The sequence below is a fragment of the Malaclemys terrapin genome, chromosome 1 (assembly GCF_027887155.1).
Source record: "Malaclemys terrapin pileata isolate rMalTer1 chromosome 1, rMalTer1.hap1, whole genome shotgun sequence".
NCBI classification, from domain to species: Eukaryota; Metazoa; Chordata; order Testudines; family Emydidae; genus Malaclemys; species Malaclemys terrapin.
The window spans coordinates 89,379,010-89,402,830 of NC_071505.1; the positions used below are offsets into that span (position 1 = coordinate 89,379,010).

The 23,821-nt window shown below is 41.9% G+C and overlaps 1 protein-coding gene and 1 non-coding gene across 5 annotated transcripts in view; both read left to right on the forward strand.

The window, feature by feature from the left end:
- UBN2 (ubinuclein 2) overlaps positions 1–22,047 on the forward strand; it is a 109,183-nt gene extending 87,136 nt beyond the window's left edge. For all 4 annotated transcript variants that reach the window (XM_054030128.1, XM_054030159.1, XM_054030150.1 and 1 more), the window contains 3 exons: positions 9,481–9,727; positions 10,634–10,723; positions 12,867–22,047. In XM_054030128.1, the coding sequence (XP_053886103.1) occupies positions 9,481–9,727; positions 10,634–10,723; positions 12,867–12,916 (387 nt within the window). In that variant the 3' untranslated portion in view covers positions 12,917–22,047. The remainder of the gene's footprint in view (positions 1–9,480; positions 9,728–10,633; positions 10,724–12,866) is intronic.
- A 1,151-nt stretch (positions 22,048–23,198) lies between these two features.
- TRNAR-CCU (transfer RNA arginine (anticodon CCU)) lies at positions 23,199–23,271 on the forward strand. Its single transcript has one exon. It is a non-coding gene; the product is annotated as a tRNA-Arg (tRNA).
- Positions 23,272–23,821: the final 550 nt, after the last annotated feature.

The window sequence follows — 23,821 nt, forward strand, 5'->3', positions numbered from 1 at the left end:
TCCCCCTGCCCTACTATTGTTGCCTGCCCTTTTATTGCTTTATATCTGTTTACATTCACAACAACATTTTGGTCTTGTAGAACTCTATTTGATTGCAGGAATTGCTGTTGGATGGTGTGAGGCATTGTCCTCTATCCCCATCCCACTCACAGATCCTTTTGGTCCATGGAAATCCTCATTTAATAAAGGCGATTGTGTGTTTGAGATGTGTATTACTTGTAAGACTTTTAAGCCCTATTGCAGACTCCCCAGGCTAATGTTTTCCACATCAAACGCACTCTGGCCCTTACCTTTGAGTCTGTCCAAGGAGCACTCTGTGAAAATCAGGGTAGGGATAAGGGTAGCTTTGTACTCCCCGCCCTAACCATCAGGCACCAGTCCAGTCCCCAACATACACGCTCTAATTTACTCCAGCAGCCAGTGGTCCTTAACAACCATAATTGTGTTGTCAGCTTTCACAATTGTTTCGCAAATCTCACAGTATTCGGTATTTTACTTAAAGCTCCAGTTCCTGGAGTCATGTTGTTACATAAAAATCTCAGCTTACATTTTTTTTAAGCAAGTTTCTAGCCTTCATGTTTGTGGAGAAAAGCTTAAAAATGTGACCCATGTGTAACCTAAAGGCTCAGAAATCAGAAAGTGAAGAAAAATAAACAGATTTTTAAGCCAACCTCATAATTTGAATCATAGGCATAATGGAACACTGGCCATGCCCCGTCCCAGTGTCCAGAAGGAAGATAGTGGCTCTGTGCCAAGTGAGATTCCCCCAACGTTGGGGTGATGGGCCAACATGTGGCTGGTTAACCTATCTTTAAGGGCTGTTTTGCATTGCCAGAGAGGCACAGAGTATCCCTAATGCACCAGAAGTGGAGAATCATGCCCACTGTATCCAAAATGAAGGATGATGATGTTTTATTTCAAAGGTTTGTAGGGAGGAGGAAATGAAACCAAAGCCTGCATTCTTTGAGTGATGGTCCCTATTATGTATCACGATTGTAGGTGCGCATGCATGCCATGCACCAGAGATAGTAGGTTTTCATAGCAGTCTCCATTGACCTGCTCATGTGTAACCTTGTGCTCACAGCCAAGGTTATGATAAGCCATACAGGTTGATGCCTCTCCAGTTCCCTCTTACTGCCACATGGCTGGAGTTAGAACCCCTGTTCCTCTGCGATCTTAGTGTTTACACTAAGAGAGCTTTTATTCTACCGCCTATATAGTTCTTCTTTGTTGTTTTTTGTAGTGTAGATAGTTTTACATAATTCTGATAGTTACTTAGTGATAGTTTTCCCTAGTTGGTGTCTGACCTTGACCTCCTCCTCCTCCTGGACTATGCCTTCCAATCCTGGGTTTAAGAACTGTGTTTCCTGCCCTCGCTCGTTCTCCATGAATGATGAGCACCAACACTGTCTGTGCTGCCTCAGGGAAGCCCATATTGCTGTTTGCTTTTCCCGCCAGAGAGCTGGGAGGTGCAACAACTTCACTTCAGAAAGCACCTCAGGGAGGAGGCCACAGCAGATGGCTGTGGACGCTGCCGTGTACTGTACTGTACTACAAGTTGCGTTTCCTCCTGCATCCATGTATCCACCTCCACACTGATTACTGCTCGCTACTCACCCAAGATTGGAATACGTACAAGGACCATCACTCGAAGAAGAAGAAGAGGTTACTTACCTGAAACTGGAGGTTCATCGAGATGTGTGGTCCCTATTTGTATTCCAATAACTGCCCTCCATCCCCTCTGCTGTGGACTAACGTTATCAGCGGTAAAAGGGTCACTGGAGAGGCGTTGACCCGCACGGCCTGTTATAACCTTGGCTGGGAGCACAAGGAGACACATGACGGGTGGGTCAACAGAAAAACCCTCTGGCGCATGGCCTGCACGCACATTCACAATTGGAATACAAATAGGGACCACACATCTCGAAGAACCTCCAGTTACAGGTAAGTAACCTCCTTTTATTCATTAACTCATCCAGCCAGTATAAACTTGCAGCACTTACAAACCAGCCAGCAAGCCAACTGTTCAAGTCTGCTTTGAAAGTGTGAACAAAGAAATCCTTTTAAACAAACTGCCGTTGTGTACCCATGGTATTGATCAGAGTGCTCTGAGAAAGTTTGTTGTGTTTTAATGTCACATCCGTAGAACCTCAAGCAGCAGTTTATTTGAAATTTTTAAAGATGCACTAAAATCCTTCTCCCAGCTTTCAAAATAGCTTTATTTTTTTCTGTTTAGTCACCCTCTTGCAAGCTTGAAACTGACATTTTCCCTTATTGTTCTCAGTGATTTATTCTGATGTATGCATTCTGGTTGTAGTGTAATACTTGGGAGTGCTGGTACTATATGGGTTTTTTTGCTTAGTTTTACCATATGGCTTTTACCCCTTCCATCTTATGCTGTAATCTCCTCAGATGTAAACCAAAATGGTCGTACCTGATCAGAGCTTGCATTAGAAACTTCCAAAGAGGAGACCCAGCAACTCATTTTTGGGAGACTGTGATATTTAGTGGATAAAACACTTAAACTGGGACATGGAAGACCCGTGTTCCATTTCCGGTTCTGCCACTGGCTTGCTGAGTAGACCTGATACCTCCTTTTGTAAATTGCTTTGAGATCTACAGATGAAAAGCATTTATATAAGAGCAAAATACAGTTATTAATTTTTATTAAAGAATACCCAGGCTTCTGTAAATAAAAGGTATTCATGATTTAGTGAATGATATTCTTCCCACTGAGCTGTTACTGTACCAATAGCACAGTATCCTGTTGTGAGGTGCTGGGTTTCTGTCAAAGTGTCATCTTTAGAATGAGATGTAAAATAGAATGCTTGACCACTCATCGCTGTTAAAGATTCCATGCTACTTTTGGAAGAGTAGGGACAATGGCTCTGGTTATTTGGCCAAATTCCAATTAGGGTAATTGCATTCTGCCTACCTAAACCAAAAATTAGTCCTACAGTTACACCTAGAAAGATTCTTTACTTTCTATTAAACAGCTGCAGCATTTTACAACATATGACTTGTGGGGATGGGTATATATGCTATCTGTCATAAGCAGCAATACGCTTTTTAAAACATGCTGTTTATTGCACCTCAAATCAAGAAAACCATATACAACCTTGTATAACTCCAACTAATCAAAGCATGTATTATGTATGTGTACAGGATGTACACAAAGTATTAAAGGCTTCAGTTCCCCGACACATGCACTTTTGTTAAAGTACAGTGCAAGTAAAAATACACATAATCTACTGAAATGCACATGAAGCAGACAGGAGCTTGATTATTAAGGTTTTCTCTACAGATGAACAGAAAGTAAACTGTCTGACACTCAATTTATCTGTCTCAGAAGGATAAGGAGCTGATTGAGTCGACTGTTAGAATACGAACCTGTGATTCCTGGAAGAATAGGTATTTCATACTTGATACTTTCTCCATTAAGCTATTACCTGCAGAAGGCTGGAAGTTTTATTTCTGTGGAATGTCTTTTCCAATTAATGGAACATCCAGCCACATTGCATAACTACATTGGCTTGATTTTTTCCCCCTTAAAATGTAAAATAGTAAATTATGACCATTTGAATGTCAACATAGTAACTGTAACCTTCTCTCCAGCTTGTCAGACTTGGATATCTTCCTGTTCCAGTTAATCTAAAATGCAGTTTCCTTTTCCTGACCATGTCTCTTGCTTCTCAAATTTCTGCATTTTCCTGCTATATAGTTCCTGCTATTTTCCTGTATGAAGTTCAAGCTTCTCTTCACCTTTATGGTTCTCAATAATTTCACCCTGGTCATTTTTTTGCCTTCATCTCCTTCCACTACCTTCTTTGCTGCTTTCTGCACCACCTGATAGGTCTGAAATACCTTTCCCATTAATAAACAATAATCTCCCCTCAACTTCTGTATCAAGAAAGTACTAAAGCCAACTGTGTCTCCTCCCCTGTCTTGTTTTCACTTGTGCCTTTAGTTGATGAGCTCTTTGGTAGAGGCATGTTATGTTTGGCAGTGACCCATTTATAGTAATATTTAAAGGATGAACACAACTAGGTTTCAGAATAATAATGTGGATTATTTTGCTGTGGTGGTGGTTCAGTCTGTCTGTAGATTCAGGACAGAATTGCCATTCACATTGGGAAGGTTTTCTTCACAATGAAGGAAGCTAGTAACTTGTTTTAAATGAAAATTTATATTTTATAATAACCCCCAGCCCCTTAAAACAACCACCCAGCAATGAGTGATACCAGAAAGTTGACAGTGGTTCAAGCACCTTCGTACCTTATGGGTTTGATCGTTCTGATTATTTTAGCTTCTCCAGATTAAGTATGGAGGTTTGTCTCCTTTGTCCAACCAAGCTGTTGTTGAGAATATCAAAGTTTTCTTGTATGATCAAGCTGAGATCAAGTGGGGAAAAAAGCAATGTAATTGTCTTGAACTCTGTCCTTAGTAGTCCACGTTACATACACAATCATGTACTGATCCATCAGATCAGACAGGGTGTTCGATTGACAACGGTAATTGAAGTAACTTAGACTTCTGAACGGTATTTGACTTGATATCACGACATTTTGATTAAAAAAAATTAGCACTATACAAAACCAATCCCATACATATTTAATGGATTAATAACATGTTAACTGATGGCTCTCAAAGGAATTGAAAATGGGGAATCGGAGTCCAATGGCAATAATTCTAGTGGAGTCCCATAGGAATCTGTTTTTGGTCCAATACTATGCACAAGAACGTAAGAATGGCCATACTGGGTCAGACTAGTGGTACATATAGCCCAGTGTTATGTCTTCCAACAGTGGACAGTGCCAGGTGCTTCAGAGGGAGTGAACAGGACAATTTTAGAGATCCATCCCATTGTCTAGTCCTTGCTTCTAGCAGCCAGAGGTTTAGGGACACCCAGAGAATGGGGTTGTGTCCCTGACCATCTTGGCTAGAAGCCATTGATGGCCCTATCCTCCATAAGCTTACATAATCGTTTTTTTAACCCAGTTTTACTTTTGGCTTTCACAACATCCCCTGTCAGAGTTCCACAGGTTGACTGTGTGTTGTGTGAAGAAGTACTTCATTAGGTTTGTTTTAAATCTGCCGCTTTATTAATTTCCTTAGGTGACGTCAGGGGTAAATAACACTTTCTCCACATTTCATGATTTTTATAGACCTCTATCATATTCCCCTTCAGTCATCTCTTTTTCCAAACTGACCAGTCCCCCAGTTTTTTTAAACTCTCCTTATATGGAAGCTGTTCCATACTCCTAATCATTTTTGTTGCCCTTTTCTGTATTTTTTCCAATTCTAATATCTTTTTTAGGATGGGACGACCAGAACTGCACACAGTATTCAAGGAGTGTGCATACCAAGGATTTATTTAATGGCATGGATATTTTCTGTCTTATTATCTATTCCTTTCCTAATGGTTCCTAACGTTCTGTTAACTTTTTTGACTGCCACTGTACATTGAGCAAATGTTTTCAAAGAACTAGCCACAATGACTCCAAGATCTTCCTTGAGTGTTGACAACTAATTTAGATCCCATCATGTTGTATGTTTAGCTGGAATTGTTTTCCAGTGTGCATTATTTTGCATTTATCAGCATTGAATTTCATCTGCCATGTTGTTCCCAGTCACCCAGTTTTGTGAGATCCCTTTGTAACTCTTTGCAGTCTGCTTTGGATTTAACTATCTTGAGTAAGTATTCAATATCTTTATCAATGATCTGGAAGAAAACTTCATTGTTGGTAAAGTTTGTAAATGACACTAAAATCAGTGGTGCAGTAAATAATGGGGACAGGTTAGTTCTTTAGAGCAATGTGGATTGCATGGTAAGCTGGGCTCACTCAAACGTGTTTGCAGCTAAATCCATGCAGGAACAAAGAATATAGGTCACACTTATAGGATGGGAAAATGTATTTTGGGTGCCTGTGATTTGAAGAAAAGGACTTCAGGGTCATGGTGGATAACCAACTGAATGCGAGCTCACAATGCAATGCAGCTACTTAGAAAGCAAAGGCAATCCTTGGCTGCATATGCAGGGGAATATTGAGTAGAGTAGGAAGAGATGTATGGCATTTGAGAGACCATTACTGGAGTACTGTGTTCAGTTCTGTGTCCATGCTTCAAAAAAGGCAAATTGGAAATGATTCAGAAAAGAGCTACAAGAACAATTCAAGGTCTGGAAAATCTGTTTTATGGTGGGACATTAATGATCAATCTATTTAGCTTATCCAAGAGACGGTTGGATCCGGATAACTTGATCACTGTCTAGCTATCTTCATGGGGAGAAGATTTCTGATAGTCGAAGGCTTTTTAATCTAGCAGACAAGGCATAAAAAGATCAAATGGCTGGAAGCTGAAGCTCGACAAATTCAGATTTGAAGTGAGGCACAAAATTTTAAGTTAGCGTAATTAGCCATTGGTGGATTCTCTGTTGCTTGAAGTAACTAAATCAAGACAGAATATCCTTCTAAAAGATGATGTGGCTGAACCAGAAGTTATAGGTTTGATGCAGGAATCAGTTGGTGAAATGTTATGGCCTGCGTTCTGCAGGATGTCAGCACAGATCAAAAAATATGGTCTTTATGGCCATAAAATCTATGGCAATGGTGGTGTTGGCACCTAGCAGCCATCTTTGAAAAGTAATTTTTCTTCTTTGAATGGTTCCTCATGTCCCTTCCATCTTAGGTGTGTGTGCACCACGTGCCCCATTGCTGGAGATTTTTCTCTTGTATCCATTGGGCCGCTCTAGCCCCCTCTGGAGCTGCACGCTTATGCGCTGGTATAAGGGGTGCTGCTGGCCCTGCACCCTCGCAGTTTCTTCTTACCACCCGTGGTGGTCGTTAGAACAGTCCTTCTTACTTCAGAAAGGCTTCTTCCTAGTGGTTTTCAGACTTTTTCTACATTTGTGGTTGTCATAGTGTAGTGTATATAGTTTCAAGAAGTTTTAGTGTATATATTTAGTGTGACTAGTTAGTTCCTATTGTAGAGGGACTTCTTCGCCCCAGGGGCTGGGCCTGCCTCAATCCCCATGCTTCAAGCCTTGTGCCTCTTGTGGCAAGCCTATGTCCGTGAGTGACCTGCACTCCAGCTGCTTAAAGTGCCTGGGCAACACTCGTGTGAAGAACAGGTACCAGATCTGCTGGGACTTCAGATCCTGCACCAAGAAAGAGGGGGACATCAGACTGAAGGCTATCCTCATGGAAGCTGCCCTCAGACCGGTCTCAAAGCCAAGCTGCTCCAATTTGGCGCCGAGTACTTTGGCGTCGATGTGAAGTGCTTCCCCGGCACTGAGCTCTTCCCGTCACCATTCTCCATCTCCAGTGCTGAGGAAGAAACATAAGAAGCAGCACACTGAGAGGGCGCTCATTGGTGCAGAAGAGTGGCAAGTGGCGAGAACAGAGTTTAGTGAGACCCATACTGGGCCACTCTTCTACCCCCGGACCAACGCCGAGGGCATTGAACCTGGTGCGGGATCCTACATAGACACAAGGAAGCCACCATGGTGCTAAAGGACTGATGGTACCATCGACCCCAGAGGCTTTTCAGGCGGCTAGGGACCTTCTCTCTCTTCCGGTTTCGCCAACCCCAGTGGGGCACCTACCAGCTCCAGTGTCTGGAAGCAGGAGGGAACAGGGTGCGTCAGGCACCTTGCTGGCACTGGGTCCCGCAGCACCATCTAGGAGCAAGCCCTACCTGATCCCAGCATCCCTATTTCTGGCATGCCACCAGTCCCCAGATCCCTGGCACCATATAGAGGCAGAAGTGGGTAGAACTCCACCGTTGTCGTCGAGAGAAGAATCCTCTTCGGAGTCCAAAGGGAACCTTATGTACCGCCGCAAGCCACCAACAGTACACAGCCTACTCTCCACCAAGCTTCAGTGCCAATCTTTCAAAGCTGAAGCTAGTCCAAAATAATGGCAGCCTGATTATTAAGTGGAGATAGCTTGTCCTACTGCTGCTTCATGAGCTGCTGTTGGTTTTGACCTTTTAAAGCTGTAAATGGCTTGGGTCTGAGTTACCAGAGGTCACCTCTTTCATTGGGCCTTGCAGCTGTAGGTGAGATCAGAGGCACTTGAGCTGAAACTCTCTCTGTATATGTCTTCAGTCCCGGAATGTTCTTCCCTGCCCTTTACTCTGCCAGAGCCTGGATTTGTTTACTTTTGAATGTGCTGGAAAGCTTGTCTCCGTTTCTCAGACATTTCACAAGAAAACAGTTGGAAGAGATTAGTCATAAAGTTTAAGGTCAGAAGGGATCACCAGATGATCTAGCCTGACCTCCTATATATCACAGGCCACCAGCACTAACACACTAAAGCCAACCACCAAAATTAGACCAAGTATTACAGCCCACAGGAGACTGTGTGCCAGAGGCAGAGAATAGGAGGGACTGAGGTACACTAATGCCTAAAGCCTGTGCAATGGCAGGGAATTATCATATGACTTCTGTGTCTTTGCAGAATTGGTAACTATAATGAGCTGGACAGTTGCTGGTATTTAGATGGCAGGCTAATTAATGCATTTTGGAGGGTACTGAAACCTGAATATTCTTGGCTCTTCTTGCTTCCAACCTGGAGATGAAATTAACACAAATGTAATTTGGATATCAAATTGTATGTAGATTATATTTTCTCTGAGCAAGATTTTTTTTTTTCCTGCCTTCCTTCTGAAATTCTCATTAGTGTGATTATGGCCACTTATTTGCAGTGCCATGTATCTCTTGAAATTGAGCCATTGAGTTGTGGCTTTCAGGATTCCTTATTGTAAGTATCTTGTTATGAAATCAAAAAGCTGTACTCAGTGTTTTCAAAGTATATGTTTTGAAGGGGAAGAGGTTCCATGCCTCCAAAAATTTCAGAGCTACCTTACTAAATTAAAAATAACAATGCAAAAAATTAATGGGAAATTTTCTTCTTTAGAGCTCTGAGTAATCTCCTCGTGTACAACCAACAAAGAAATGGTGTTATGCCTAGACTGAAGGCAATCATAGAGTGACCAGATGTCCCGATTTTATAGGTACAGTCCCGATTTTGGGGGCTTTTTCTTATATAGGCACCTATTACCCCCATCCCAATTTTTCACACTTGCCCTCTGGTCACCCTACAATCACAAGAGATGAACAAGAATGTCATTATGCCTGAATCTTATAAAAGTGAAAACTGTGCTTATGTAACAAGCCAACAATGTGAAGAAAAACTCAAACATTAATAGCAGATACTTTTAAGGAGTTCAGCTTGGTATTTTAAGGAACACCAGATATAACAAAAACATTCCAATTCTTTAAATTCTGTTAACTTTCTATTCTTGGTTTTGTCCCAGTAGGGCCTTGCTTGTAAACTCCTCGGATCAGGAACTGATGGTTTTTTCTCTGTTTGTACAGCACCTAGCACAGTGGAGTCCTGGTCCATGACTAGGGCTCCTAGGTGCTACAGTTATACTTTTAAAAATTTGTTATTATTTGTAACCCCTGTCTCTGTACAGTCAACAGCAGGAGCATCGTTACTGGCAAATGCCTCACCTCTGACTCTTATGACATCACCCCTGTCTGTAACCAATCAGAATGTGACGTCTGCACCATTGACCCCTTTTGGGATGCTGGGTGGCCTTGTTCCTGTGACTGTACCCTTCCAATTTCCCTTGGAGCTGCTTGGCTTTGGGACGGACACAGCTGGAGTAACAACCACCTCGGGATCTACCTCAGCGGCTTTCCACCACAGCCTAGCTCAAAGTAAGTGAAACTAGTTATTCACACTGCAATCTAATTCAGCGGTAACTGCATCCTTCCTTACTTCATACTTTGCAAACTCAAATTGGGAAGGAAGTGATGGAAACACCATTGCCTGAGTTCCTTTAAAGTTGGACTGGGCAAAGTACAGTGTTATAATGTGTTATACACAACTAGAGACTTATTATATGATTCTAAAAAGTAGTCACAATTTTCTTCAAGAAGATGACCAGCACTAACATGTTCATAGTATACAGTAGGATTTGAACTTGCTTTTTGTATTCGTTTGTCCCACCTTTTTAGAAGAGAGAGCACAGTTTTATTAGAGCAGTTTCTGTGCTATAAGTTTTACAAAGCAATGAATCAAAAGACTGGTAATGCAAAGACACTTGGTCAAGGTCACAGCTATGCTCCCCTCAGTAGCTGCTCACACAGAGCCTCTGATACTAGAACCATTTTTAACTGCAAAGGGGAATATTGACCAGGACAGGATTGATTATCTCCTAGTGTAGAAAAAGCCTTTAGATTTTCCACTTGGATTATTATTGGAGGCAATAGGACCTTTCTGTGTACTGAAATAGTCCAAAGGATTGCATTTCTAACATGCCCCCTGCTCGGGTACTGAATAAAACACATGACTGAATGGACCAACTTTTGGTGATGTTACCCATTGGCCCTTTATTCCACATGTGATAGTGCTATCATGTAATTCTTGATATCTCATGTAAGGTTTGGAATCTGGCTTAAAACAAGTAAAGGGAATGTGCTGATGTGCATATACTTATTTATGTAGTGCCCTTCAATATAGCTCTGAAAATAAGAGACTGCTTTTTTTAAACATGACTGCCTTCTTGTATACATTGGGTTTGAATTCCTGCTTTTTTCCCTCAATCTTTTCATTTCATTCAGATTTACTGAAGGGTTTGCAGCCAGGTGCCCAGCATGCAGCGACGCTGTCTCATTCACCTCTGCCTGCTCACTTGCAGCAAGCTTACACAGGTAAGGAAATCCTTTCCCCTCCTTCATTTCTCAGAAGTTAAAAACCTAAAGGGCAAATTTATCTTTTTGGCCTGAGAATTTATCTGGGCTTCAGCTTCCTTGCTGGGGACCAGATTGATGATGATCTGAAGATAACTAAGACAACAAAGGAAGTGGCTGGAATGTTCTCAGGTTGCAGTAATGGCAAATGGTGCACATGCTATTGCAGTTTTATGTGTGGAAGTGGAATGGTGGGTCTTTCATGCATAAGTTGTCACTGACATTGCCTCAAAAGGTCAAAAATCTTGGAGGTAGTGAACTTTCTTGCACTGGAAGCTAGAGACCTAAGATTGCAATGAAATAGAATTATTAATACCCAGTAAATAATTATTTTTTTGGTTACAAGATGAATGAGGGACTTACTTGAGGAGCTATTCTTCCCCTTTGGAGGTGATGCTGAACTTCCATTTACCAGCTTCTTGATTTTTCTTTAATTCCTTTGTATATGTACAACACCTCATACTTTCAATAGGACGAGCAGGTTGAAAACTCCTGACAGATTAGCTCAGACAAATATTGTCCCTTCTGAGAGGATTAGTTTATTGGGTTTTTTTGTTTTGTTTTGTTTTTTAAGGCAGTATGGTCTAGAGCAGCGGTTCTCAAACTGTGGGTTGCGACCCCGTTTTAATGGGATCGCCAGGGCTGCCATTAGACTTGCTGGGGCTCAAGGTCAAACCCTGAGCCCCACCTCCTGGGGCTTGGTCTTTGGCTTCAACCCTGGGCAGCAGGGCTCAGATTACTGACCCCCAACCCAGGACTGAAGCCCTTCGGCTTTGGCCGCCCCCCCCCCCTGCCCATGACAGTGGGGCTTGAGTGGGCTCAGGCTTCAGTACCCCCTCCTGGGGTCATGTAGTAATTTTTTTGTCAGAAGGGGGTTGTGGTGCAATAAAGTTTGAGCACCCTGGTCTAAAGCAGTGGTTCTCCATCTTTTTTGGACCATGTGACAGGGTGCTAGGCAGGAACTGCTGAGCCAGCCCTCTGTCATGCCAGCTCCAATTAAGGGAGGTAAATTGGAGCTGGCTAGAGAAACCTGTGTCTGATTGGCAAAGGGGAAACAGCTGCCAGCCTATTAGCCTGTGGCTATATACAGGCTCAGGGGAAGGACAGACGGAAGGAAGGGGGGAAGCCAGAGAGGGGTAGCTCTTCCCTTGTGGGTGCTGAGGCTAAGGCGTCCTCAAGGCTGAAAACCCCAAGCTGTATAGGGTGAGAAGGTGGTGGGATTGCACCCTGTAAATAAACTGCACCAGTGATTGCTGAACCTAAGGGTCTCTGAGTGGTTTTTGGATCACAGCAGAGGCAGGACCAAGGAGGGCCCTGCTTTGCCCTGTTACAGTCCACAAGCTCAGTATGGCTGAAAAATCATTCCACAGTTGTAAAGGATTGTGCAATTTAGGACATGGAATTTCCTTGGCTACTTCATGAGTTGTGGCTCAAACAGGAAGTGGGGGTCTGAAGTGGGCAGAGTGGAGCTGGGGGTGTTCTTTACTCCACCCACACAATGCTCAGATCCAAGGGTTTTAGGAAGTGCTGTTTCAAGAGCCCGTGAAAACAGTTCAACCTTTCTTAATCAACTGTTTGCAATAAGTTCCATAGGTTGATTTTTATATGCTTTATTGCAAAGAGTGCTAGAGAGACCTGAGGGTTAGACTTAGCACTCTCCCAAACAACAATTTAGCTGTTACTTCAAGAAAGAATAGTGTTTTCTGCTGAGTGTTAAGCATCAACTATTATAATGTAAATTAAATAAGCTGGTGAGAAGATAATAAGGGAATCCGCCACCCCACGAAGACGGCACATTTTAGTAGTGTTTGAGTTTGGCATCCCCACTTTAAATTTATTTTTAAAAAACAAATAGAAACCGCCCACATCCTGTGGACAACTTACCAGTCAGTCACAGCCTTTGGTGCAAAGTACGTTCATTTACTGCATGTCACAGTTGTGCATTCTCACTAACTGCTGGAATTCACCTATTCAGGGCATCCAACAGTATTCTGCAGTGCAGGTTGCTTTATTTATAGTGTAACTCACATAATCACAAGAGAACTTTATACCTGTTTCTTTGTTCCTCTTCTTTCCCCCTTCTACCCCCACCCCCAAATTCCAGATGGAGGCCAAAGTAAAGGGGACACTAAGTTACAGCGGAAAACCCAGTGACTTCTGGATGAGCACGGGAGCATGAAGCGGTTCTGATTGGCTGATGGAATCTGCCCGGTTGGGAAAGTGCTTACATGGTCACAGCGCTGCTGTTTCTGTCAATGTTTACATACTCTGATCCCAAGCACTGTGGTGAGAGGAAAGAAGAAAAAGAAAATACTTGATCAAATAGAGGAGGAAAAGGAGGAAAGGCTTTCATGCAGATTGATCAGAGTTTGAGCTTACCTAAAGAAACTCAGCCTTTTAAAATCTATTCTGACTGGCAAGTTTCAGTTGTCAAACCCACAGTGGCACAATGTTTACTTTCTGGGTAATGCCTAATGATAAGGAAGAAGCATGAAGAGAGATGGAGTAAATTTCTCCATCTATCCTGGGAGGTAGGACGCTATCCACTTTAACAATTTGAAGGTCCTTGCAAAAGAATATAAATGGGCCCTGAGTGTATCATCTGGTTGTGGACCATATGTAGTGCAGACCAGAGATGGTCTCTGCTTGGGCACTCTGTGGCATAAATAAGAATAAACTTTCCACAGATAGTTTCTGATACAGACATTTGTCCAACATTACCTCTTTGGAAAAGCCTAATGAATACAGGCCCTGTTTGGTTTTGTTGGTCCTGTGGCTAAAGCAGTCTCATTACTCCCCAGGCAGAGCTCCCTTTCAAAGAGAGAATCCTGTTGGAGAGGCAGGAGAAGAGTAAAGAGGGGTTTCCATTAGTCTCTACTCCCAATTTAATTTTAGCATAAAGTGATTGGTATTTAAAGAAAAAAAATTCTGTCTTTTTTTACATAAAATGGAATCTAAATTTTGTTTCAGATCAGACAGCATTCTTATCTCCCCACACATAATTTTTTTGGAAGATGAACACTATGGTTTTCCACCCTTAAACTTGCTTCATTTCTTCAATAGGTTCTCCTTGTATATTTCTATTTACAGTGTAGAATCTACATCCTTCATAAAACACAAGGGCACTTCCTCATCCCTGCTGGCTCCGTTCTCTCTTCCATCCAACTACTTTCAAAAGCTAGACATGGTAGTAAACCCTTCAGCTAAGGAGAACTGGATGACACTTACTTCAGAGCCAAGTTATACTGCTTCAAGCATTAGCCAAAGAGGAATAATTCAAAAATGACCTGGGGTGCCTTTTCTCCTCCTGGGGCTGAATGTGTTGTCTCTTTAGCATTCCCGCCTTTGCTGGCCTGGGGTACTCATGACCTGAACTCTGCCCTGCATGGTAATACAAGACAGCAAGGCTGGCTTTCATTTTTGGATAGCAATATATTGGGTAGTCCATTTGTATATTTAGGAAACATTTAGCACACATTGCACTTTTGACAATAGGACAGAAGAGGTTCTTAGATTAAAACTTTATTGTTGAGTCCCATCTTTCTATAAGTGGAAAGAGAAGCATGGCAGAAATTGCAACGTAAAAGTAAGAAAGTATGGGCTCTTCTGATCTGGAATATCACAATTTCTGATTTGAGGCCCTTTCTCTTGCAAATCCAGTATATCCCTGTGATCAAAGATACTGGAATTCTAGTCTGTCTTGAACTTTCCAGTAGTTCTGATCTGAGATTGTATTTATGACTGATGGTCACCTCACACCTTCCAAGTACAAACTTTGACCTCTGGCTATTAAATCTCTAGTGTTTTTGCTAGACCAACTTTTAGCTTTCCATTTTCTTTGACATGTGAACTATTTTTCTTAAGACCAGACAACAATTCTTTTTTCTATTTAGATCTCTTTAATTTTATATATATAAATTATATATAAACATGAATTTAAAATAATATATATTGTATATATCATATAAAAATAAATAAATGTTGGGTTGAGCCCAGCAATAAAGGATTTTGCACAAGGAATTTCTGTAAATGACAGATTGAACCAAAATAAGATCCGTTAGGTTTTGAATTTCACCCCTGTGGCACTAGGCAAATTGTGTTTTTCTGCTAATGCAAATGTTCTGTAGGTGGCATGTTGGCTAGACAAAATTACATCTCTTAGCATCAAGGTTAATTTCAAAAAGGGTGTATATATTCATACAGACCCTGGCATTCCTACTCAGATGAAAATTCTCCAAGGCATAAGATTCCATTAACTATTCCAAGGGTAGCATCTAAGTTTTGCTTTTGTGTGATCTTTTACCCCAGGAAGGGAGGAAGGAAGCAGATTCTGTGAGGCCAGAATTCTTTGACCTATGCCAAACATACCACACACTTCTAATAATGCATGTAGCTGAGGGGGTGAAGAGGAGGGCCACCCAGCAGCAATATGTGGAAAAGACTCCCACCCCAAGAGAACTCTGCCCTTTTCTATACGTCCTCCCTCAAGGTGTCTCACTCATATTGCCATCCTTTACTTTCATACTTTTTTTTTTTTTTTTTTTTTTTTTTTAAGTGAAATTCTAGATCTAGTGACAGGTACACAGTTGACAGTCCTGGAGATTAGAGCCCTTTATCCGTACAGCACAGACAATGACAGCACAAGTTTCCTTCTCCCCATCCCGCAAGTGTGCCTCATTTCCAAGGTATTATCTCTAGGATTGAGAGGGGAGTTCAGTCTTCACAGCCCATTCAATTGTTGGCTTGTTTTCTGAGAATGGTAACAAGAAGGTATATTAGTACTAGTTTTGGAAATAGTCGTGTGATGTGAAACTGCACTGAGGTCCCAAACTCACTTCATATAGGCCACTGAAACAGTTCTTGGAGTATAACTATTTCTAGTCAGTACCAGTCTGGTGGGCCACTTTGGAATCAGTTGACCCAAAGGAGAAAGATTTTGTATTCCAACCCCTTCTCTATTCTCCACTTGCTCAACTCAGAACGGCGAGGTCAAAAGATAACTACAGAGTAATTCCTGGCATTGCAGAACAGGGGAGCATGTGAAGGATATCTGCAACATCCCAATGCAAAATTAGACTAATACACTTTACTACTCCTTGCACAGCAACTTGTTGTTTAAGCTGTTTTTCATGAGTTACTACTTTTTAAGGGCCTTTGGTAATGTGTATAAGCTGTTGTACATACTAAATAACCCTCAGTATTCACAAGCAATAAGAGCCAGTTGAGCTGTCTTTCTGGGCAGCCAACCTTAATTTGGGGATTGTATGTGAGCTGAAGTATCAAGCTCACTCTGAACCTCAAATAATTCAAGCAATAATTTCAAACACAGGTTTTAGATGCTAAAAACCCTTTGGGTAATGCCTTCTGCTACATGTTCCAAAGCTCCAAAAGGCATAGGTAGCAATTTTAAATCCTCTGGGAACTTTGCAAAAAATAGAGAAAGGAGCTAGGCTAGGTGAACCACAAGCTGCAAAATTTCTAATCATTTGGATCATTATTGCTGTGTTCTCCACCTCCCCAAGATAGATGTTGATGGCCTAAATTGTTGTTTTTTGCCCATCATTCTCTATTAGTTTGCTGTTAAAATGCATTAGTAATACTGAGTCACAAAGTCATGAGTGGATGCTGTGGGTTTAACATCTGTTTTCAGCTAATCAGAAGTGACTTTTAATTACTTGGGTTCTGCTTTTTTGAATCCTGTCAAGGCTGTTTGGTGCATAGATTTTGGGTGAGGCAGGCACACAGGGTCTTGTTCCTTTCCCCCACTCCAACTGCCTGACACTTCCTCCACACTCCTCCTCCACTTGGTCCAGGACACTTGAGGACATGAAAGCAGAGAAATCCCGCAACTCTCCCAAGCTGCCATCAGTTGTGCAAACCATAACCTTCTGGGGGTTGTCTCTTAGGACTCCAACTAACTTTATCACATTTGCTGCTACATTTGTAAAATGAACTTTTGGCTGTATTTATTAGCGAATTTTAATCTAGTTTACAGTTCGTTTTTGGAGTAGTTTTGCCCACAGATGGATTAGGAGTGATGGGGTGTTTGATTTTTTTTTTTTTTTTTTGAGTGCTTTGTTAAAGGCACAGTGATCCCTCGTCTATTTTAGTTTTGGACTTTCTTTGAAGATTGAATTGCAGGAAAAAGCAAAACCTGCAGTCAAGCAAAGCTCTGGAAGGTTTACACCCCGGACTCCAGCTCCCCATTTTTTGCTGAGATGGGGATCACAATAGGGACACTTGCTGTTTTGTTTTCTTAAAATGAACCAGAAGGTAAATGTGGTAGGTAAATGACTGGTTAATTAACACTTTATGCAATTTTAATTTTATAGAAGTTTAAAAATAAAAGTTGGTAGATTCTGATTGGTCCTAGCTCTGGTGAAATGGCTGTTACCCCTCCATGACTTACTTGATTCAGGCCTTTGTCCTTTGTTTAAGTGCCTTTTCTTTATTTTATTTCCCCCTCTCCCTTCCTTTAAACTGTTCTCAGAGATCCTAAAGTGCTGGGAGGCATTTGGGAGAAAAATCTTAAACTTGCCAAGAAGACTTTATGCTGTTATACTATTTTCCCTTTTGTAAAAAGTGTGTGTGTGTGTGTGATAAGTTATAGCTGCTGTACCATGGCATTCATTCTGTATGCTCTCTCTCACATACAAAGCAGTATTCCTAAGAATCCTATTGTACTTCTGAAAGGTGGACATTTGGGCACAGATGACAGTATAGTAAGCCGTGTGTGTGAGAGAGATAGAGGAGTTGGTTAGCGGGAAAGGAATGTGATGCATTTCCCTTTGGAGGTCTGTTTGAATCTTGTTTAGATCGCAAATGAAATTAGTTTGGTAGTCTGTCTGTCTACCTGTAAGTATTAGTCTGTCTCTCATAACCACTCCTAGAGTTTGGCACAATTCCCCACAACTGATAGTCCTTTTAGTAGAGGAGACTGCTAAAATACTAGGTTGAAACAAGTCTGAATTGAGATGTATTACAGGGAAGCTTGCATGGTGCTATCCACATCTGCCCGACAATAGTCATTCTATCACTCTCTAGCTTAAATGAGTACTTACATTCACCAAAGTTGTGCCACTTTCTCGCATGCAATAGAAGAATGGAGTGGGCTTCCTTATATTGTTCTCAGCAAATTAGTCGCAGTAAAACCTTGCTATAATCCACAAACTGCTTAAATCACACACCAGAAAAAGTGCATTTTTCCAGCTCTCAGCAAAGATTGGAGTGAGGTGTCTTCTTGTTGAAACTTCATTATTTGTAGAAGATCTACTAATTAGCAGTATAAATAATTACAATACATCTTAACTACAGTGATCAAACTAAATGAACTTATCTGTTTTATTTGTTAAATTTTGCTTGTTATATAATAAGCAATCTACTAATAGGTGTCCAAGTGATTTAATGCAAATTAGCAAGGTTTTACTGTATGCTGAAAATAATTGAACAAATGTCTAGCTTGCATTTCTATAAAAACTTTCAGAGAAATCAGTGTTGACTAGTCAAAAGCAAATGTTGACTAATGCTGAATGTTGCTCAACCTACAATAACAAACATAAATAGGCTATGGTGGTTCTGTGAAGTATTTCTACTAGGTAGTGACAGGCTTGGTCTGGCTGCAATATGGAGGGGGAAAGAGTGGGCTTTCCCCTTCCAGAAACCAGATCAAGGTTTGAGAACTTCCCTCCCTAATTAGGAGCAGAGTTAATCTAGAAAGCAAGGTGGGCTGTCAAGTACCAGGGTTTGGTTTTGTGAGAGAACATAGGGTATGGCTGTAATTTTAGTTTTTAACCTTACCTGAAAGCTTTTTTTAACCTGTTGAAAATCATGAATGTATCTATATAAATTAGTGATTCTGCCAGCACAAAGCAGCCCCAAAGCTGGCTTACCCAACTTTCCTGAGACCCAGCAATTTCTGGCTGTTAACATAGCCCCTTGGGGTTATGGGTAGGTGAAGTAACTTAGAGAACCTATGAATCTGCTCCAAGGGACCAGCCTGGCATGCAGCTGTCCCAGGATTGGGGGGAAACACAAAGGTGCTCTCCAGCCATGTGTGTACGCCCTACCTGAGTTGTGCTGTGCTCTCCTTAGCTGAGGCAAAGGATGTCTGTCTACATTTTTAGTATCCAACATGTGATAACTGTAACTCTATAGAGCAACTCTTAGAATGAAGAAAATATTTTTTCCTACTTATTCCATCTTTCTAGAAATGAATTGCAGCTTCTCCTTTTCTCTCACCACCCCCTTCTGGCTGTAAAGCAGTAAGCTGCTAATAAATTTTTATTACGAATGAAAGTGTCCAGTACAAGTGGGGTACACTACCTTTGGTTAACTTTGACAGTGTTCTTGACTGCCTAACAACAAAAGAAAGGATGTGAGAGGGGAAGATCTGTTGTCCAACCAAAACAAGTTGGGAGATACTACCAAGTTTAAGATAAACCAAATAGCTGATGACACCCAGAGCTTATTTGGGACTGATTAGTTTCCACCTATGGGGGGGGAAAAACTGTTTTGTGTTCTCAGCTTTTTCCAGATAAGGCCTTAGTTTATTAGTAGTCATGAATATCAACTATGCAGATGAGTATTCTTTACATGTTCCAGTGTTATGTACACTCCTCACCCTGCCCCCATTAACAAATGTTAAACTTCTACCCAAAGAAACATGACATAGTTTTTGAATGTCTGTACTACAAAAAAGTATTTTTTTCTAACAGGGAAAATGAACTTTGTATTCAAAAAGAAAAAAGAAAAAAAGAGAAAAAAACCCATTCTCTGGTGCAAACTCTAGTGTCAGAAGTGTAATGAAATGGCTTTTGAAGGGAGACTAGGTTTGATTCTGAGAGCTTTTTAGATAGTTGCACAATATTCAGCTCTGCAGAACTGGACCAAGAAGCCACAGCAATCTGAAGTAATTCTGATGTATAGATTACACTTTTGGGTGGGTGAGGGATTGATTTCCTGTACCCTTCCTACCACCGAAATATAGGATTTAGTAAATGCAATGTTTAGTGAACTGACTGCTTCTAATTAAGGGGAGATTTTAGCTAGTCAGTGGCTGGATCTCTTATAGATGGAATCTCTTCTAAATAGAGGCAGAATTGGGATCCCCACTGTCTTCTCATCCACTGCTCAGTGTTGCACTTGTTACAGCAGAACAATCCAGCTCAGAGGCAAGAGCTGTAATGAGTCTGTTTTAAAGTCAGTATTTCTATCTTGCTGTAGCAATTTGTGCAATTTTCTTGCATACATTCTCAAGGTTTAGACTGGGATTTGTTTCTCTCCAGAATATTTATTTAGGACTATTGATTTAAAGAAGTAACATACATTACACTATTAATTAATTATTCCTCTCTACTTCCCCCCAAAAAGTCTCTGCTGAGCATTGTTATATTTTAGCAGTTAAATTAGTCCCCTTTCTATGTGATTTTTCTCCCTCTTTCAGCCTCCTTTCCCCGAGGGTTGGGGGTCAAATGCATTTTGTGGTTAAGTAATCCTTAGAATGCTGGCAATTTCTAGGCTACCAGTTAAAGATGCTTACTATAGGAGGGTATCTGTTGCTCTAATTTAGAGAGAGAGAGAAAGCACTGTACTAGAACTCTTCCTTGTGAGCAGACATGGGCGAGTCCTTTTACCTCTGCCTAGTGAAGGGATTTGCTTAAAGCAGAGCTTCCAAGCTTAAAAGCTGCTTATTCTAATTGCAGCAAGAGTCCTCTCAGTGAAAGGGTTTAGGCTGCAGTATCCTATTTGCTGTTTCATTAAAAAATATATGAAAGAGTTAACCAGCTTAATTCTACTTGGCTGGCTGGTGCTCTTGAGAATGTAGATTATGTAAAGTGAGGGGCTGAGGGCCCTTTAGATGGGTACTTTCCTGACTGTCATTGCCAAGTTTAGAACAAAAAATTAGCAGGCGAGTGCTTATTGTGCCTCAACTAAACTTAAAAAGAAACTGTCAGTATACAGACTTTTGTGATCCTCCTTAATACCAAGAAAGGGAATGTACAACTCCTGTGCGATGGCAGACATATTTGAAGTGGGGATTCTGTGATTTTTTTTTTCTTCATTTTATTCCACCCGAATTCACATGTCTACTTGCTCCTTAGTACCTGCTTACTTCAGAACATGGGGAAAAGCCCTTGGCTTGGTGAAAGGAGAGAGGGCCGTGTGCTTACCTGATGAACTCCCCTGTGAAATGCTTCCCCCATGTGACAATAAGCATGTATAGCAGCCCTTGAGGAGAGGGGCCTGAATAACCAAATCCAGCTACTTATTGGTGATGGGTGCCAATTTTTTTTGTTTTTTTTAAGATGCGTTCCACTAACTTAAAGGGATACTGTATTTTTAAACAAGTGATTTTTGATTTCTCTCTCCTTATAAAACTGGACCTGAATACAAGTTTTGAGTTGATTTTTTTTTTTTTGTAATAATCTCAGGACCTGAAAGATTGTAGCATTTAGTGTGTCTTAAAAATTATGTACTGTACCAGCCATGGATTTTGTAAATACACTTGTCTCCCTTTTTTCTATTATTTTAGTTTAAAAAAAAAAAAGTGTGTAAGGCTCTTTGCCAGAGGAACTGGTGCCTGCCTAATTTCCATCCTGAACTGGAGCAGGAAAATGGGGAAGCTGCTGCCACAAAAGTCTGCACCAGTTCCAAATGTGTATGCTTGCTGATCAGTTTAATACATCCTAGCCATTTAACTGGGAAGCTAGAGATTCCTGTGTGTATTCCCAACTGTGGCTGGCAGCGCTTTGGCCACCTGGGAGGTTCCTGATAAAACTCTTCACCTTGATACTGTGATGTTTTCGCTTTCCTCCCAAATATTCAGGTTTATTGTTCTGCATTTTGCAGGACAGTTTGGATTTTTTTGACAGGTCGCATATCTGACATTCTGCAAGAATAGCTGGTGGAACATAATTATTTTTATCATGCTTTGGTCCCACAGGATAAAATAGCAAAGAAGGCAATGCTATCCCATAAGCACATATGTGCACTCACTCTTGCAGATCTCAGTGTGGTAACTGAACCTGCCTCACAGGTCCCAAACATGTTCTGTCCCTCCCTACTTTCACTATCCTAAATAGGGTGCTGAGATTTTTTGGCAATAGGCTTGCTCTGAGATTCCAAGTGTAGTTAGCAGGCCTGTGTTCTAAAGTAAGAGCCTTATTCAATTGAGTGTAAATGTTTCCTGTCCTTAATGGGGACAGGGTTCTTTTTCATGAGTGTATTTTTCTTTTGTATGTGTCACGTGTCTGTGCTGTATTAAATAAAGAGGAATGTACATATTAGCACTGTGTGTGTGGTTGTGAGATAGATAACTTCGCAGCATCACAAAGACTGGACAATTTACATCTATCTAAGTTCTGCTCTAGCTGCCTTCATTCCAACTGTTGGTTGAAATAAGTTACAGTTCCAGCAGAGACCCGTTGTCAGGTAACATGATCAATCCCCCACTGGTTGGGGAAGAACATATATTGTTTCAGTAAGATGCCTCATCTTCAGCCTGCAAGCAGCAATAATGGGACAGAGCATGAGGAAGAGTCACAGCTACACGGGGGGGGAGGGGGGGTAGTAGCTAGGGTTAAATAAACGTGTAAAGGCACTGGCAGGGATGTTAAACTACATCTTATCTTCCCCATCCCACCCCCACAACACACTACCTCCCCGGAAACGGCCAGGGCTAGTTCTGCATACGGCGGTGGTGCTGGGTCAATAGGGCGTGTTCTCAACTTTGCTCCAGCCCCGTAGTTTGTATCTAATCTGCTCGTTTCTGACAGTGCAGAGCTCTGCACTGAACTTTGATTGGCCCATTCGTTTTAGCGCAACTGGCTTGCGACTGCAGACGGGCGAGTCTTAATTTACCCGGGGACAATGTTGGCCCAGGTTTGGTTGACCACTTAACCCCCAACCCCACGTGTCAGAAGCTGCTGACGATGCACCAGAAAACTCAGTCCGCCCGGGCCAGGGATCGGCGTGTGTTGGTAGGAGCTGAGCAGCGGTACCTGCTCTCCACCGGCACAAGGCGCCACTCGCTCCCCCTATGAGTCCCCCAGGATATGGCAGCCTGGCGCGGCGCCGAGCGGGGGCCGGGCATGATCTCACGGCCGCGGCGGTGAGCGGCCTGGCACGCAGCCTCCTTAATTCAACGTGGCCGCTAGGTTCTAAGGCCACGTGCGCCCCAAGCGCCATCATCGCCCGACCGTACTCACCGTCTTCGGGTAAAACTACACTTCCCAGGGTTCCGTGCGGGGAGAACCGCCATGCCCATGAGTAGTGCGCAGACACGATAAGTCCCAGAAGGCTGTGCGCACAGCTGCATGTCTACAGTTGACAAGAGGGTGGGGGAGGGTGGTAATAGATTGACCAATCGGTGTTCGTTAAAGGGAGGGAAGTCGGATTTAGGGAGAAATGAGCGAATGAAGAACATGTTTTTGCGGTAGCCCCAGTGGCCTAATGGATAAGGCATTGGCCTCCTAAGCCAGGGATTGTGGGTTCGAGTCCCATCTGGGGTGAAGAGAATTTTTTCCCCTTCCCCCAACTATTTATCCGTGTGACGCGAATTGATTCTCAGTCGGATTTTACTCAGGACAGGTCTTTCCACACTGTGCTTCAACTCGAGGGTGGACTGAAGTCACTGGAGGTGACTTGTTCCCAATATAGCCTTATGCATAACTCTGAACACTTGACGTGAGATGAGTTGAAGGGTAACAGCTCATCCTCCCAGCTGAGCGTCTTTGATTGACTGCCCCACAGTGCGGGGAGGAACCACACTCCTATGTTATTGAACCTAATCAACATACAGTTTTATCAACTCCAAGCCTTTAAATATCATGCGTTTGGCTTCAAAATTATGAGACTTTAATAAACGTGTTTTTTTATTTACCCACATCCCAGAAAGCAAATAAAAATAACCCAAAATTTCTTATTTTAAAGTCTCATGATTTTTTTAATGCTTGGGGTTGATAATATTATATGGCAATCAGGTTCAATAAGATAAGAGTCCTCTGGTTGCCCACCCCCTCCCCCACTCTGGGAACATAGCTTTTGGCAGATACAGCAAAA